The sequence below is a fragment of the Myxine glutinosa genome, chromosome 2 (assembly GCF_964187855.1).
Source record: "Myxine glutinosa chromosome 2, kmMyxGlut1.1, whole genome shotgun sequence".
NCBI classification, from domain to species: Eukaryota; Metazoa; Chordata; class Myxini; order Myxiniformes; family Myxinidae; genus Myxine; species Myxine glutinosa.
In genome coordinates this window covers 15,800,646-15,817,953 of record NC_136262.1, presented here as the reverse complement: position 1 = coordinate 15,817,953, position 17,308 = coordinate 15,800,646, and the positions used below count along the sequence as shown (strand labels likewise).

Here is a 17,308-nt window from a genome sequence, read left to right as displayed (position 1 = left end):
TTTATTTGGTTTTTCGATCAATTAATTAATTTTCAAAAAGTTACAGATTTGGATGAAACAGTGGTGGTTTAGGTATGCTATCATCCAATTGATTAATAGATTAATTATTTTACAATTACTATTTATTTATTTTAATTACATAATTAATCAATCAATTATTGTACACGTCTCACTCCTAATTCCGTAAAGGTGACAAAAAAGTAAAGGCGTAAAAAGTTGTTTTGTTTGTCGTAAAAAGGCGACAAAAAGGGTTGGCGGCAGGAAGGGCATCCGGCCGTAAAACATTGCTTCAAAAAGGGGACCAAAAAACAACAACAACCACGGTCCCCGAAAAAGGCCAACCCCCGCTTGCGGGGAAAAATGGCCTCTAAAGGTGGTTTTTTTTTTCTTTTTTTTCTCACTCTTAATTCCATGTATATGTGCTCCACAGAGGCATTGCCGGACACCTGAGGCTCCCCGGCAATGTCGTGCGCTGGACGAGATATTATTTATTTATTTGGCATGGGGTAATAAGTATCTGTGTCTGTACTTTGAATGTATCTGTACTTGTCCCTTGTTTTGTTTTTTTTCAAAAAGGATAATAAGAGAGAGATATGAGGATAAGAGAGGGGAGGTTTAACTGCAAGATGATAATAATAATAATAATAATAATAATAATAATAATCATAATAATAAAGGAGTCTTATATAGCCCCATCAAGCAGAGTAAACTACCCTCATGGCGCTTTACATTATCATGCGAACGCACACACACCGCACACACACACACAAACATACACACACAGACACACCTTCACTCTTGCCCTATTCGTCTCCCTCCCCATTCAAAACCCAAGATATGAACATGGATAATAAAAAGATGAGGACATGGAGAGATAGAAAGGCTGATTGATTGTATGAGGTTTGAAATGACCATTTTCAACCTGTAATTATCATCACATCATTCCAATAGTATATGTTCACCTTACCTGTTAGCTTTCCAAATGCAAAGCAGGCAAAGAAGAAAGCCATAAGCCCGCATCTCCCATGTACTTCCCATCGACCCATTTCCAAGTGCACAAATAAGTCTCCTGAAGACGCCGTTGCGGAATATCCTAAGAATTTGAGGAATTCAGCCAGCACAAGTCAATATGAGTTCTTCTTGTGAGCCAGATCACAGAGATGTTCGAGCTGAGGAGGAAGTGGGGAAAAAGCAAAATTAGATTGATATTTATCAATGTTTCTATAACCATCATAATATTGCTGTTACAATGTTACTGCTATCCTCAGAGTGAAAATTATAGTTAAATTTGCTTGCTTTATTGGTCCAAAGCAACCTGTGTCAATGGCACATTGGTCAACGGGATATAATGTGAATGTTTCTTCTGTCAATGCAAACAGACATAGGGTAAATAGAAGCTTCTGGAGTAATGGACGTTTCCAGACAGATTGAGACTGTTATTTGATGCTTTAGTGATGGATGTAAAAGAATGATCCTCAGCTGTGAGCTCACATACCCAGCAGGCTGGAGGAATGATGATGTCATGGAAGTGTCAATGATGCAATGGTTCCTACCGAGGACCGATCCAACAGGAATGATGGGCCGTGTCCCCGCTAGTCATTCAGGGCGGGTTCGCGAGGCAGAACTACAAAATTTCTCCAAAAACTTCACTTTGTATATTCTTTGGCAGAAGATACACCAGACGGATTCTGCTTGAATAACTCTACAAATGGTAAATTGTGAAAAAATCGTCTGTTCGTGTCCCATGAGAACCTCTGGCTTATGATTTGTGGAACCCAAGTTCTTCCGGTTTTCCGGCATTAGTTGGTGGACATTAAAGATCCCAGGGCGTCCTTCGTGAAGAGTAGGTGAGCTATCGCCGGCACCCTGAATAAATTACAAAATTCCTGTCCTAACTTCGAGTTTCCCCTACAAAAGGGTCATCCACAAGGGGGTCGCGACACCCCTCACCTGAGCATGCGGATTAGTAGTATTAGTAATAATAATAAAGTAGTAATACAAGTAGTAGAAGTAATGTTGGTAGTAGTAGTAGTAGCAGTAGTAGCAGTAGTAGTAGTAGTGGAGGTAGTAGTAGTAGTAGCAGTAGTAGTAGTAGCAGTAGTAGTAGTAGTGGAGGTAGTAGTAGTAGTAGCAGTAGTAGTAGTAGTGGAGGTAGTAGTAGTAGTAGCAGTAGTAGTAGTAGTGGAGGTAGTAGTAGTAGTAGTAGTGGAGGTAGTAGTAGTAGTAGCAGTAGTAGTAGTAGCAGTAGTAGTAGTAGTGGAGGTAGTAGTAGTAGTAGTGGTAGTAGTAGTAGCAGTAGTAGTAGTAGTGGAGGTAGTAGTAGTAGTAGCAGTAGTAGTAGTAGTGGAGGTAGTAGTAGTAGTAGCAGTAGTAGTAGTAGTAGTGGTATTAATTCATGTTGAAGTACAATGATGTCTACTCGCATCTTTGTCCTGAATGTAATCTCTGTCCAAAGTCCTCAATGAGCCTTCTATAAATGTAAATATATATATATATATTATCTGCAATAAATAAAATAAATCACACCCGTGTCCGAAGGAAGCGGTTCAGTCTGGCATTTTAAATACGAGATACAGTCACGTGAAAAAGTAAGTACACCCCATGAAATGTTTTTAAAAATCTTTTGAACATATGTGGACAAATCAACATTTGATCTTCATTTAAACAGTATCTACAGATAAAGGTGATCTAATTGAACAAAAAACAATGATAAGTTGACTTTGCAATAATTTATTCAACAAAAAATTAACAGAGATGCCATTTCCTTCTGTGGAAAAAGTAAGGACACCCTTGGCTCTAATAGGTGGTATTGCCCCCTTTGGCAGAAACAACCTCAAGTAGGCGTTTCTTATAACTGTCTACCAGTGTCTGACATCGACTGGGAGAAATTTTTGCCCACTCCTCCATGCAGAATTCTTTCAGCTGTGCGATGTTTGAGGGGTTTCTTGCATGCACAGCTCGTTTCAAATCCCCCCACAACATCTCGATGGGATTTAGATCCGGGCTTTGACTTGGCCATTCCAGAACCCTCCATTTCTTTCTTTTCAGCCATTCCTTGGTGGATTTACTGATATGTTTAGAGTCATTGTCATGTTGCAAGGTCCACCTTCGGTTGAGCTTCAACTCTCCGACAGATGGCCTCACATTATCCTCAAGCACCCTCTGGTACAATGAAGAATTCATCGTGGATTCTATGATGGTGAGCTGCACAGGCCCTGATGCAGCAAAGCTGCTCCAAACCATAATATTTCCACCACCATGCTTTACAGTTGGTATCAGGTTCTTGTGGTCAAATGCTGTCTTTGGTTTTCACCAAACATGTCTTCTGGTACTGTGGACAAATAGCTCTACCTTTGACTCATCTGTCCAGAGCACATTGTTCCAGAAGTGCTGGTCTTTGCCTCGGTGTTCATTGGCAAACTTTAGTCTTGCCCTGATGTTCTTTCTGGACAGCAAAGGTTTCCTCCTGGCACACCTCCCATGTGGATCAAATTTGTGCAGCCTCTTTCTAATAGTAGACTCGTGCACTTTGACATCAACAGTGGCATTAGCTACCTGTAGGTCCCGTGATGACATTCTGGGGTTCTTAGAGACTTCTTTCAGCATCTTGCGGTCTGCTCGCGTGCCGAACTTGCTGGGGCGGCCTGGCCTGAACAAGTTGGCAGTTGTTTGGAATCTTCTCCATTTGTAGATGATCTTCCGGACAGTCGAAGGATTGATTTCAAATTGTTTGGAGATCTTTTTAAATCCATTCCGAGACTCGTAGACCGTAGGCATCTATTACCTTCTTTCTCAAGGACTCAGAGAGCTCTTTTGATCTAGGCATGGTGACGCCGCACACTTCAACAACAAAGAGCAAACCAAACTAAATGTCTGAGGTTTAAATAAGACAGGTTCCTCCAAGATCCTCTCTGACGATGTTCTAATCATTTGCACCTGAGCTGGTGCACCTGATTCTAATTTTAGGTATTTGAAGTCGTGATAAATGTAAGGGTGTACTTACTTTTTCCACATGCGAAATTTGCATTTATGTTTATTTAAATTATACAATGGACTACAAAATGTAAATGTTTCATGATACTGTATTTGTTATATTATATCACCTTTATCTTTCAATATTGTTGAAATGAAGATCAAATAGCTGTATGTTGAAATATGTTGAAAAATTCAAAACTTTACATGGGGTGTACTTACTTTTTCACGTGACTGTCGATAAAGCCTAGAAAAGAATGAAACCCTTTATAATTACCCTTTAGAATGATCCTTTAGAACCCTTTAGAATTACCCTTTATAACCATTTAAAATGTCCTTTACAACCCTTTAGAATTACCCTTTAGAACCCTTTAGAATTACCCTTTAGAACCCTCTAGAATGTCCTTTACAACCCTTTAGAATTACCCTTTAGAATTACCCTTTAAAATTACCCTTTAGAATTACCCTTTAGAATTACTCTTTAGAGCCATCTATTACCCTTTAGAACCCTCTAGAATTTCCTTTAGAACCCTTGAGAATTGCCCTTTCGAACCCTCTAGAATGTCCTTTGCAACCCTTTAGAATCACCCTTTAGAGCCATCTATTATTACCCTTTAGAACCCTCTAGAATTTCCTTTACTCCCCTTTAGAATTACTCTTTACAACCCTTTGGAATTACTCTTTGCAACTCTTTAGAATTACCCCTTAGATCCCTCTAGAATTACCCTTTACAACTCATTATAATTATCCCTTAGGACCCTCTAGAATTAAACAAGGTGAGTTCTTCTTCTTCATGTTTTATGTACAGATGGATGGATGGAAGGAAGGACCTAGCCAAATATTGAAGCGGCTTCACCGCTTAGAAATGAGGACACCGCGCTGTAGCTGGAGCCACTACCCATGTGTTATAATAATTTTTGTGTTATAAAGTCTCAATTCTAACTCCTAATTTACCCTTCCGCCACGCAGCAGGAGATGTGGTTTACAATGTGTGCGTGAGTGCGTCTGTCTCTCTGGACTTCACTTTTTTTTACCATTTGACTTTTTGTCATCAAATTTTTTTTATCAAATCTGTGTTATGACAATATGGAGAAGATAAATTAATAATGCGGTCAAATGGTGAAATGGCAAAGTTCCAGTAAATAGAAACAGGCCTAATTAGTGCGTTCTCCAATCAGTGTGAGATGGTTCGGGTTTTGTAATCACTTCCGTGTTTCAATATTGTTTCAACAAATCTTTATTATGAGAATGTAGAGAACTGCACAAATTTATAGATTTCACTTTTTGTTCCTGTCAACAGGTGGTTAAGCTTTACCTTGGATAGCGTATGAACCATCATATACATATATAGGTGTTTCATTAATATTTAATAGTGCCCGTTTAAAATCAGAGGTTAAAGTGTTTTGTTTTTATTTGTAAATATTTACATGTGCATTGTGGATAAGTATTTACAAGACATTGAGAATCAGCAGAGGTTACATGTGTGACCTGAGATGACTCTGCACAGGACACAGCGCAAGAAAGTGACGCAAGTTGTCTCAAAAGCAGATGGAGCTTTACATTTCCTGTAAAGTCTATAAATAGATACACAGTATAAAAAGTGAGGGGGGGGGGGGGGGGGACACTATAGTTGTAAAAAATAAAAAATAAAAATAGTCAAATAGTTTGAAAATGTCGTTAGAAATCTACACAAAGCCATGAGACGACTTTAAGAGTTATTAACACTAGGGCATTGCCCGTACTATATCTATATCTAAAATTATATCCCCCCCCTCTATTTACATGAAATGGTTTGGTCCAAAGCGAACGGCTTCCGGAGTTTGGTAAAGAAATCGCCATCGCGTGCACAAACGCGCAGGAAAGCGAATGAATCGCAAATTCGTTGTTATTAGTTTTAAAACATAGTTTAACGCCAACATAGTTTGCAAACGTGAAATAAATGAATACGCTCTCAAATGTGCCATCCGAGGCAGAGTGTGTCCTCCACGTTCGGCACACGCGATCGTTCGCTGCTCTCTGATTGGTTGAATCGTTTTTTGGACATAGCTCGGTAAGTAATTGTCCGATTAATATGAAACCTTGAAAAGGCACATCCTCGGGTCCCCAGCAATATACCTGGCAAGTTTCAAGTATATCGGACCGGTAGTTGTCGAGAAACAGCGGTCACAGACAAACAAACAAACGTACAGACGTACAGAGATTACTGGAATTATAGATAGATGGGAAAGCATGCTTTATAATTACAGAAAATTAACATTATTTGTGGATGAAAGAGCAAGAAATATCCAAACAGGAAGAGGGTCAACACGTGATATTCAGGATGCAAGGTGAGAAAACAAGTATAAGTTGGGAATACAAAAAAATCACGTCTTCCTCTTTGAATTCCCTCCACGTGACCCTGAGGGAGACCTCAACTTGAACACATTGCGGAACATTATGCAGAGGCACAGCACAGATGGCTCCTCTTTAGAAAGGCACGGGGGTCCGTTGCCAAGTTTTCACGGTCACTCATCACGTCATGATGCTTGACTTCTCCGCTAACCAGAGCAGCCCCACATCCCTCGCATGCAATGACCGGGCGAGTCGAGGCCTCTGCATTCGTGAAGTTGAATGTCTATTTTGCCAAAGCAGGGAAATTGCGAAGTTAAAATACAGCCTGAAATGTTTATCATGAAAAATAAAGTGGTAGTCCAAGAGAATATAAATACGGGTGTGTGTGTGTGTATATATATATATTGTTGCGGATTTGAGAATCCTGTTTGTAAATATCACCTTGTGTAAATGTAATGATCCTTGTAAATACCTCCGTTGTGTAAAGGTCAAAGGTCGTTCTTTTAGTTAGTCCATCGCATGCACGTAGAAAATCATATACTCTTCTAAATAGTTATTCCTTATTATGTGTATTAGCTTAAGGCTCTGTTTCCCATTAATTGACACTGCATTGCACCGAATCAGATAAGATAGAATCCCCTTTCAATTGCCACCCGTAAAACGCAATTGCCGACAGCGTTCGCTGCCCTTTGGGTGGGGTTATTGGCATCACCATCACCCCCCAAGACTCCATTGAACACGAGGTCATCTCGGAGCAGAAGGTGGGAGGAGTCAGCCAAGCGCCAGGAACAAGGCGTGGCTTTGCCAACGCCTCCTCAAGGGGCGGGATCGGCGAGCCCTCGCGACCAATCAAGGCCGAGGCGAGCTCACCGATGGGCGTTTCCAACAGGCCGGTGGCTTGATCGCCACGCGCCTCAAAAAAGGGTGGTGGGGAAGGACTGCGGAGTCAGATGCGGGAGATGCGGCAGATGAGTCAGATGAGCGAGGGACCTGTGATAAGTGAGAGACCTCCGATGAGCTTTGAGTCCACCGCAGCTTTGAATCCACCGCAGCTTTGAATCCACCGCAGCTTTGACCACCGCAGCTTTGAGCTTTGACGGCAGTTTCAACCGCGGCCGCGAAGCAACGCCGCCGTGCGAACACGATTGAGGAGGGTCGGCGGCTGCTCACCTCGAGCCGCGCCACCACACCAACCGGACCTGCATCCTTCCCGCCCTGTGATCCCACCTTCTCATCCGTCCAGCCATCCACCTCCTGCCATTCATTTCTGCTTCATTCCCCGTGTAAGTCTGACTGTCGTCTGTCCTTTGTGTTGTCCCTGGGAATAAGTAAGCCTGAATAGATAAGCTAGTATTGCACTGTGTCTTCCTCTGCTTCTGTCATTATTTTCGTATTTTTCCTTCTTTCTTGGTTTCTTTGGTCTTGTAAATATTAGTAATAAATCTCTGTTCTTCCTACCTTTGCCTTCTTTCCTTCACATCCGTTTCGTTTTAGTGATTTCTCGATTGAGTACCTGTGGCGCGATTTTGGCCAACGTTTCGGAATCGGGTTAGTGAATGCTAATGACTCGAACTTCGGGTTGCTAAAAACCGCTCGGCAACTAGACCATCTAAAACCGTGGTTCGAGCGGGAGTCCCTCCCCTGCTTCGCGGTCAGGAGTGGCACTCAGGTCCTTGGGACTTTTCGTAGACCAAATACCCTGGCTGCTCCCGCCCGGAAGGAGCGTTGGGACCCCCAGGACTCACGTCGGTCAGTCACGGACAAGGGGATTAATCCCCCCTTGGTAAGGGGAAAAGGGGCCGACGTTGAGATCCGTAACAATATATATATATATATATATATATATATATATATATATATATATATATATATATATATATATATATATATATATATATATATATATATATATATATATATATATCGGCTCCAAGACCAAGTGGAGTGCCACACAAGGTGTTTAAGAGTTGTGAAGGCATCAGGCAGTATCTGTAGAAGGATCTGAAGGTGGTATGGAGGCAAGGAGTGGTGCCCAGTCAATGGACGAGAGCGGAAGAAGTTTATATTCCAAAGCAGGAGGAGGCTGTGACATTGGAGCAGTTTAGACCAATATCTTTGCTCGATGTAAATGGGAAGATATTGATGAGTGTCTTTGTGGCACGGCTCTCAGGCTTCATCAGAGAGAATGGTTTTATGGATGGTTCTGCGCAAAAGGCAGGAATACCAGGATCACCAGGATGCATTGAACACTTGGCAATGGTCTGGCAAGTGTTACAGGAGGCGAAGAGGCAAAGGAAGGATGTGGCGGTGGTATGGCTGGATTTGGAGAATGCATATGGGTCAGTGCCGCATGCCTTGATCAGGTATGCCATGGATTTCTTTTGGGTGCCACTGAGAACATTAATATCAGTTAGACTCAACAGGTCATTGGTTAGAATGAGCTTTGTATATTAGATACACATACAGTACATACATACACATATATACATATATATATGCAGTGACGTGAAAAAGTAAGTACACCCCATGTAAAGTTTTGACTTTTTCAACATATTTCAACATACAGCTATTTGATCTTCATTATTTAATTATGATCTTCTTCAGATCATTATGTCATTATGATCTTCAGATCTTCATTATGTCATAATCAGTCATTATGCGACTTCATACCATCAGTGGGGAACTGCCAGTAATGTGCCCCATACAGTTATTGCTGCACCTTACTGGGAGCGAAGAGCACCCACCGCCTGCCACACCCCACCCAAAAAAATAAAAATAAAAATAAAAACTTTTTTTTGTGTACAAGATCAAGGCTCGTGAAAGAGCCAACATTAATCACACAAAAAGTCAAACTGACACATAAAACACAAAATAAGGGGAGTGGTAGACAAGATAGGGAGAGAGGGGGAAGGACACAAACACAACATTTGAGAGCAGGGGCATTGGGAGATCTGTGGGAAGCAGAGGGCTTGGGGGGAGGTGGGTGGGAAATCCCTTGTCTTGAATCTGAAGTGAGGTGTGCGGGATCCTGATTTAGGAACATTATTTACTTACCGTCGCGTCCATTGTTCTCGGGTACGTAATAAATATTCCTTTTGTACATTCTAAATTCCGTTTTTGGTTTGATTTATTGATTTCAGGTTGAAGACGCCTGCGGCCATTAAGGTAAGTCTGCACTGTTCATGCTGTCTTGCGTATCGGCCGCCATTGGATTGAATAAATGCCTCCATTAAAGCTCGATTCCATCCGTGGTGATGCTTGGTGTTAACTGAGCCAACCAGACGACAATGTATTATGTATAACTATATATATATATATATATATATATATATATATATATATATATATATATATATATATATATATATATATATTGTTACGGATACGGGGGACGGCTCTCCCGTTAGCAAGGGGTGATTAGCCCCTTGTCCTGTTAAGCTGGCCGTCTCCCCGGTCCTGGTACTTGTAACGCTCTCCCGCGGGATGGAACGGATCAGGGTAATGGGTCCAGGGTTTATCCCGAATACCTTTATCCGTCCCTCCGCAGACTAGTACCGCTCGAACCCCGGTTTTAGATGGACGAGTTGCCGAGCGGTTTTAGCAACCCGAAGTTCGAGCCATTAACAGTACTAAACCCGATCCTAAACGTTGGCCAAATCGTGCCACAGGTATTCAATGATTGAAACCTCTAAAGCGACCGAAAGAGCATGAAGAAGTAGAAGACAAAGTAGGGAATAACAGGATTTATTATTATTTACACACAACTAAAGGAGAAAAGAAATGGAATATGATTTACAAGGCAATGGAAAGAGCAGGCGACACAGTGCAAATTATTAGCTTATCTATGAACAGTCTTACTTATAACCCCAATACAACATGAAAGACGGACAAACGGGCACACTTACACAGGGGAAATGGCCGATTGGATTGAATGCCAGCAGGACGGGGCACGGTCCAGGGAGGTCGCTTCGAGAAGGTGTCAGGGCCGGTGGCGTGATGCTGGTTTTTCTCACGTCGATTCCGCAGTCAGCAGGGCCCAAGACGACACGAGGCGGCGCAAGCTCCAGCGCAAGGGGGCAGCACGTTGAGGCAGTCCACGCACGTAGCCATTCGTGTCCGCTTCTGTCCTATAAAACCCCGCGCTTGCCCTTTTATGACGTGCTTTTGGGATCAACCCGCGTGCGTTGCATCCGCCCCTCGGTGAGCTCGCCTCAGCCTTGATTGGTGCGAGGGCTCACCGATCCCACCCCTCTTGATGAGGCGTTGGCAAAGCCACGCCTTGTTCCTCGTGCTTGGCTGACTCCTCCCCCCCCGCCCCCCCCCCCCCCCCCCCCGATGACGAGATGGAGACACGCCTTTCTTCTCCGAGGTTACCTCGTGCGTAATGGAGTCAAATGCAGCAAAGTGGACGGGGGATGAAATGCAGCAAAGTGGCTAAAGGAGTCAAAATGCGGCAAAGTGGATAAACCTGGCACTTTGAAGATGCCATGTCGGAGGGATCTATCTTATTTAATTCGGTGCAACGTAATGAACTAGTGGATCACAGAATCTTCAACTACATTTACTAAGGACATAACTAATGAGGGAAATCATAGATTTGCTACGTGTGTGCGATGGCCTAACTACAGACGACCTTTGATCTTTGACACTACAATTGGAGGGTGATATTTACAGGGAATATTTACAGCATACAAAAGGGGAAAATTTACATCAAATTAAACACACAATTCCCAAATCCCCAACGATATATATATATATATATATATATATATATATATATATATATATATATATATATATATATATATATATATATATATATATATATACACATACATATATACATATATATATATATATATATATATATATATATATATATATATAGACAAATGGTACAACTATTTGTACAACTATAACAAATGGTGCAACTATAACAAATTATATATATATATATATATATATATATATATATATATATACATATATATATATATATATATATATATATATATATATATATATATATATATATATATATATATATACATATATATATTGTTACAGACGCGGCTTTTAGATGTTATATTGACCGAGCGGTGGTGTATTTAACCGCGTCCGAACAGTTACTCCCCGATTAAAACCCGATTTCACCCGACGTTGACCAGATCGCCCCACGGATATTCAATCGGGAAATCTCTAAAGCGATCGCAAGAGAATGAAAAAGAAGAAGAATACGGAGGAAGAACAGATTTATTATACACACACAAGCAAAGGATGGAAGAAACAGTGACACAGCGAATCCTTAACTTACACTATTCGTTTTTACTTAGCCCCAAGACAAACGAGCAGGACAGGACGTTCACACTTACTCAGGGGATAATGCAGGCAGGTAAGGCCTAAGGCTTGAGATGGAGGCAATTCCTCGCGGTTTTGGCGGGAAACCCTCCGTCCGTATCCACTGCGGGAGACGCCACGCGCTGGTTCGGCACACCTGCTCCTCTTCTTGGGGCGGGGCCGTCTCCCTCCTTTCAGCGCGTCTCTCCAAAGCTGGTCTCCTTGCCGAGTACCTCTCCTCTTTGGCTTGGAGCGTTTCGCATCTCACCGCCTCTCTTTGGTGCAGCCTCGTTGCTCCTCTCCAGTCATCTCGCAAAGCAGTCCCTTACAGTCGCTTTTATCACCTCGGCCGAAATCAAGCCGCCGGCTCCGGGGGCACGCCTACCGGGTCGATCACCGCGGTGTTGATTGGCTGTTAGGGCCGGTTCACTCCTTCCCTCTTCTGACGAGGTGGAGACACGCCTTTCTTCTCCAACCTTACCTCGTGGCCAATGGTGGTTGAAGAGAAAAACCGACCAAAATGCGGAAGGCAAATGGAAGGGAGGTTTTGGGGAAATTGGAAGGGCCTACGCTTATTTTGTTTGATACAATGCAAAGTCAATCTAGTGGGAAAACACATACTTAGCCTACATGGAATAAGGAAATACACTATTTAAAAGATATATCGTGACCTGCGTGTATATTCCATGCAATTAACTAGGACGCTGACTGCGACCATTATTTACATTAACAGGGTGGTACCGTACGTTTGTAACGTTCACATTGTAACGTTTTCACATTCGTTACACTTCCTCCAAAATTGTTACACTTCTCAAAAAACCGTTACACTTCTCAAATTCGTTACACACTTCTCAAAATCGTTACACTGCCCCCCCTTTCTTCAGGTCCGTCCTCGGACCTATTAAACTTTAACTTAGTGTGACACGTAGGTGTAATTCCCTCTACAATTAACCTGACCCTGAGTGTGACAATTTTAAAACACAAATAAGTATGTCCCCCTATTGCATTGCACCCTGTCTAACAGACTCAAGCCCACAGCTAACCGAATTACGGAATTATTCTGTAACTATACATTTACGGTGGGGAGCATTATTTACAATGACGTGATTTCTTATTTACAACGCAACCCAGGACCTGTGTTTTTCTTTTTTCTTTTTTTCTTTTTAGGGAACAAGAAAAAGAAATTCCTGTTGGGAGGGAGGAGACAGCACGCATTGCATCGATGCACCAGTACCAATACCACCAAAGCACCCAAAAGCACCAAACACCACAAAGCACCCAAAAGCACCATCCGGTGCGGTCACCATGGTTCATAATAAACACAACAAAACAACTGGTGGTGGTCTTCTCTTTCTCTGCTGGGCCGATGTTCTTCCCGACGTCTTCAGGCTTCATGCGGCCTATTTGGACATAATAAAAAGCACAACTTGTGTCCATTTTTATTTAGGGCCTCAGGGGCCAACTAAGGGTGGTCCACCTCTTTGGCATAGGTGCCACCTTACCGAGGTCCGCAAGCAAGATTCCCTGGCCACTATGGCCGGTTTCCAACAGAGGTGCCCTGCCCCAGAACCTGGGGTCCATCAAGTGGTACTTGGCCGCAGAACAGCGGTCCATAAAGTGGTACATCAACGCAATGCATGCTGGTTCTGGGAATCTCGGGCGCACAATGGCCACCTCACGCACGCTCCCATCGGCACCCAATGGCGCACAGGTCATGTGGGAGACAAAAGAAAGACAATTGAGCGAGGGGTAAGGTCACAAGGGTACACGTCAATAAGGCAATGCAAGGTGAAATGCGTACGGAGGCCGAAGTGAGAAAGCTCGTCCCTACCGTACGTCACCCCCCTGTCACCTACCCTACCCTTGTTCCCACCCCATATGTACAAAAATCTACACATTTACAAATTCGTCACTACTGTCACGTCTTCCCCATATTTCCCCTATACCAAATTCGTCTCCACAATCCCTTTACTTCAAAATTTGCCATCACCAATTCATCATCAATCCTCATAAGGAGGGAGAGATGGAATTACGCACAATGTCACACCCACGTCATGATGCGTCTCACAATCCAAACATTTGCATCATAAAAAATAATCAAAACATGGCATGGTGTGGAGTACCTGTCACCTCAGGTGAGTGGATGCAGATGGTGCGAGGAGATCCTTCATCCTACCTATCCTCTAAATGACTTTAACACACTTTACACTACCCGGGGTCTTTCCCTGCCAATCCATTGGCCAACTTACACTACGGGTTCTAATAACCAATTCCCATTGGCCAAACTGTGGTGCTCCTCAATTTTGGGGTCTCACTCCCCCGATTCATCTCCCGGTGCTCTAGCACAATTTCTGGGCTGCGACGTGTACCTCTCCCAACAGGTCTACCCACCTGCACACCTCCACCACTGTAGTTGCCACCCGAGCTTACCTAGCTCCTCACCCTAACCTAACTACCTGGGGACAACCCCTCTCCTGGCTCTGTCACCCCATGGTGCCCTCTGGCACTGGGCTACCCGGGTCCGTCCTCCGGATCCTCGGGCCCCATCCACAACAACTACTACCGGCTCCCAGAGCCCACCTGCGGCCTCACCTGGCCGACATCCTCACAGTGGTGGAGTGCCCAAACCAACTACACCCACTAACAGGCTACACGCCCAGCCATTTCCACAACACCAACGCACCCATCCACATACCATTCTGTCACCCGCACCACAGATGCCAATATCCAACCACAATTTACCTGTACCCTCTACCTAACACTTACACTACCCGCCCCGGGTATCCGTGATGGGGGTCCACTCTTCCCCCATTCACACCTTCGCACCATCCACTCCACTCCACAATTTCCACCATACCCACTCCACGACCATCCATTGGCCAATACTCCATACCATTTATTCCATACACCTGTCCTCCATTCACCTGTCGTTGCACACCTGTGCAATCTCACCTGGTGCCACCTGCACCCTCCTCCTCTTTCTGGACCAGTTGGTCAACGCAACACACATCACCATCACTCACTCATACACTGCTCCACACACCTGTTCAGTTGCACACCTGTGCAATCACACCTGTTCCATTCTCACCTGTTCAATCCTCACACACACGGCATCATCTCAGCTAACTTCTCCCCTCTGAAACTTGCGCTTCCCAGTCGTCCCTTTAAACTATTGCGCTCCCACGTCATTATAATCCACACTAATCTACCTGCGTCCCCACTACAGGTATCAGTCACTAACTAAACTTAACGTTACCTAATGTCAATCTCTTCTAGATCCCTATCATTATCCAAGCCCTCCCTGGCTCGGTTGTCATAGCCACCCCATAAACTATTGCGCATTTGCCCCCACTCTGTGAGGGATGGTGGATTTGCCATCCCACCACATCGGGGGTCTCTCACTATCAATTTTGTTCGTCCAGATTCCACAAGTCAAAAAATTTCTATTTACTGCCAATTCTATTCACTTTTCTAAATTTTGTATCAAATCACTACTATCACTATCACCATCACCCGTCTACTTATTAGGTCCTCTCGGTGCGCCAATTCACATCTACAGCCCGGCTTCGTACAGCCGAGCAATGAACGCGGGTTCTTTTGTGCCAGCGGCTGGATACGTCCCGCATTCGGGGCAGGGACGGAGGCTTACCCGGGCCGAGATCCCACGCATCACCTCGGCGTGGAGCCATCCAATGTCCCGATCTCGACCTGCCGGCACGTCTCAACAAAACGTGGTCGCCATAACGACCCTTCCTATCCAGCTGCCCGCTCCGCCTAGTGGAGCCCGGCCGCGGCCGTTCCAAGCGAGGCATAGCGTGGATCGCGTACGGCGGTTCTTTCGAAACCGCCGTGGTTCGGATCCCCGCTGATCCTCGCGGCACGCGAAGCTGCCCGACGCGCACCGAGGGCCTGATTCGGCTATAAGTCGTTCTAAACTCTACCCCGTCTAACGTCGATGCTTCACCTGGACGCTTACACCCCGCAGCCCGTTCCTTGCTCACACATCCAGCTGTGCCCATGCTCCTCGTACCTTTCCTTACACACCCAGGTACACCCATTCCACTCACAGCCTTGGTCACACACCTGACCACCGAACACTTTGGCACACATTCGTTGCTCGCACACCTCACCAATACACCGCTTCGCGCCCCCTCCTCGGTCACCTCCTCTGTGACAATCACAGGTGTGCTCTCATTCGCACACCCAACCACGTGCCTCACTACCAACTCAAATGTGCCTTCCCACACACGCTCTACCATTCCAGGTGTGCATCCTTCCATCCCAGGTGTACATCCTCGCTCACCTGTCACAACCAACTCACTCTCCTTGTCACTCTCAATACTCTCACCTCCATTCTTGACAGCGCACTCACCCTTACTTTCGACGGCACACTCTTTCCTCATGCACCCGTCCGTTACACACCTTTCTCGCGCACACCCTCCCGTTACATCCTCTGTAACACTCACCACAGGCGTACACTTCCTCGTTACATCCTCTGTAACACTCACCACAGGTGTACACTCTCTCATTACTTCCTCCGTAACACTCACTACAGGTGTACACTGTCTTGTTACTTCCTCCGTAACACTCACCACAGGTGTACACTCTCTCGTTACTTCCTCCGTAACACTCACCACAGACGTACACTTTCTCGTTACATCCTCTGTAACACTCACCACAGGTGTACACTCTCTCGTTACATCCTCTGTAACACTCACCACAGGTGTACACTCTCTCGTTACTTCCTCCGTAACACTCACCACACCGCGCTTCCATGTACCCCCTCGCACACGCGCTCCGACCGGCTCACTCCTGACGGCACACTCACTCCTCGGCGTGCACTTTTTCCTCACACACCCCATGGTCGGACATTCTCGCACACCTCTTTTTTCGCACACCTGACCTGTCACACACTTCACCAACGGCCTTTCACGAACACCCGGATCCAAATCAATCCCCAAGCCGACTGAATCTCCCCTCACATCATATACATTGCCACTCACCTCCGTACTTTGTCTCCGCACCTCCTTTGCCACCTGCAAACTCTTTATTTGGTTAGTGAGCATCACATCATGATTTGAACACAGACCTTGTACACATTCCATCACCTCCTCCTGGATTTCTCTTTTAGTTTCTGTTCGTCCCTTCTTAATTTCACTCACCTCTTCTCCCACTTCCTCTAATTTTTGTTTAACCTCTTTTATTTCTCGGTGCGTCCCCTCAAGTTCGTCCTCTAAGGCTACCGTGACCGTCTCTATGTGCATCCTCACCTGCCGGTCCTTTGTCTCCATTATCTCTGTCACCTCCTCCACCCTCATTGTCAGTTCCTCCCGTACCATCTGACATTGCCTCTGCGTCGCTATTAATTCGTTTTTAATTTCTTTTTGTGTCGCCTTTAACCCTCCTAGTACCGCAGTGTTCTTTTGAACCTGCTCCACTAACTTAGTTTGTCCCTCTGTCAGCTGCTCTACTCCTTTCGTCAGATCTTCCATTCCCCCCTGTAACTTTGCCGTATTATTTCTCACCTCTTTCTCTATACGCTTTTCGCCTCGCTTTACCTCCTCGCGCAGCCCCGAAACCTCCTCACTTACCCCTCTTCTGATCTCCTCTCCCATCACTTGCATCTCCTGCCCAGATGCCACCCTCATCTGCTCCATTTCCTCCCTGT

The 17,308-nt window shown here is 44.6% G+C and overlaps 1 protein-coding gene across 3 annotated transcripts in view; it reads right to left on the bottom strand.

The window, feature by feature from the left end:
* CEMIP (cell migration inducing hyaluronidase 1) overlaps positions 1-17,308 on the bottom strand; it is a 219,980-nt gene that overhangs the window by 178,128 nt on the left and 24,544 nt on the right. For all 3 annotated transcript variants that reach the window (XM_068108654.2, XM_078773005.1, XM_078773006.1), the window contains exon 2: positions 968-1,169. In XM_068108654.2, coding sequence (XP_067964755.2) covers positions 968-1,046 — 79 coding nt within the window. In that variant the 5' untranslated portion in view covers positions 1,047-1,169. The remainder of the gene's footprint in view (positions 1-967; positions 1,170-17,308) is intronic.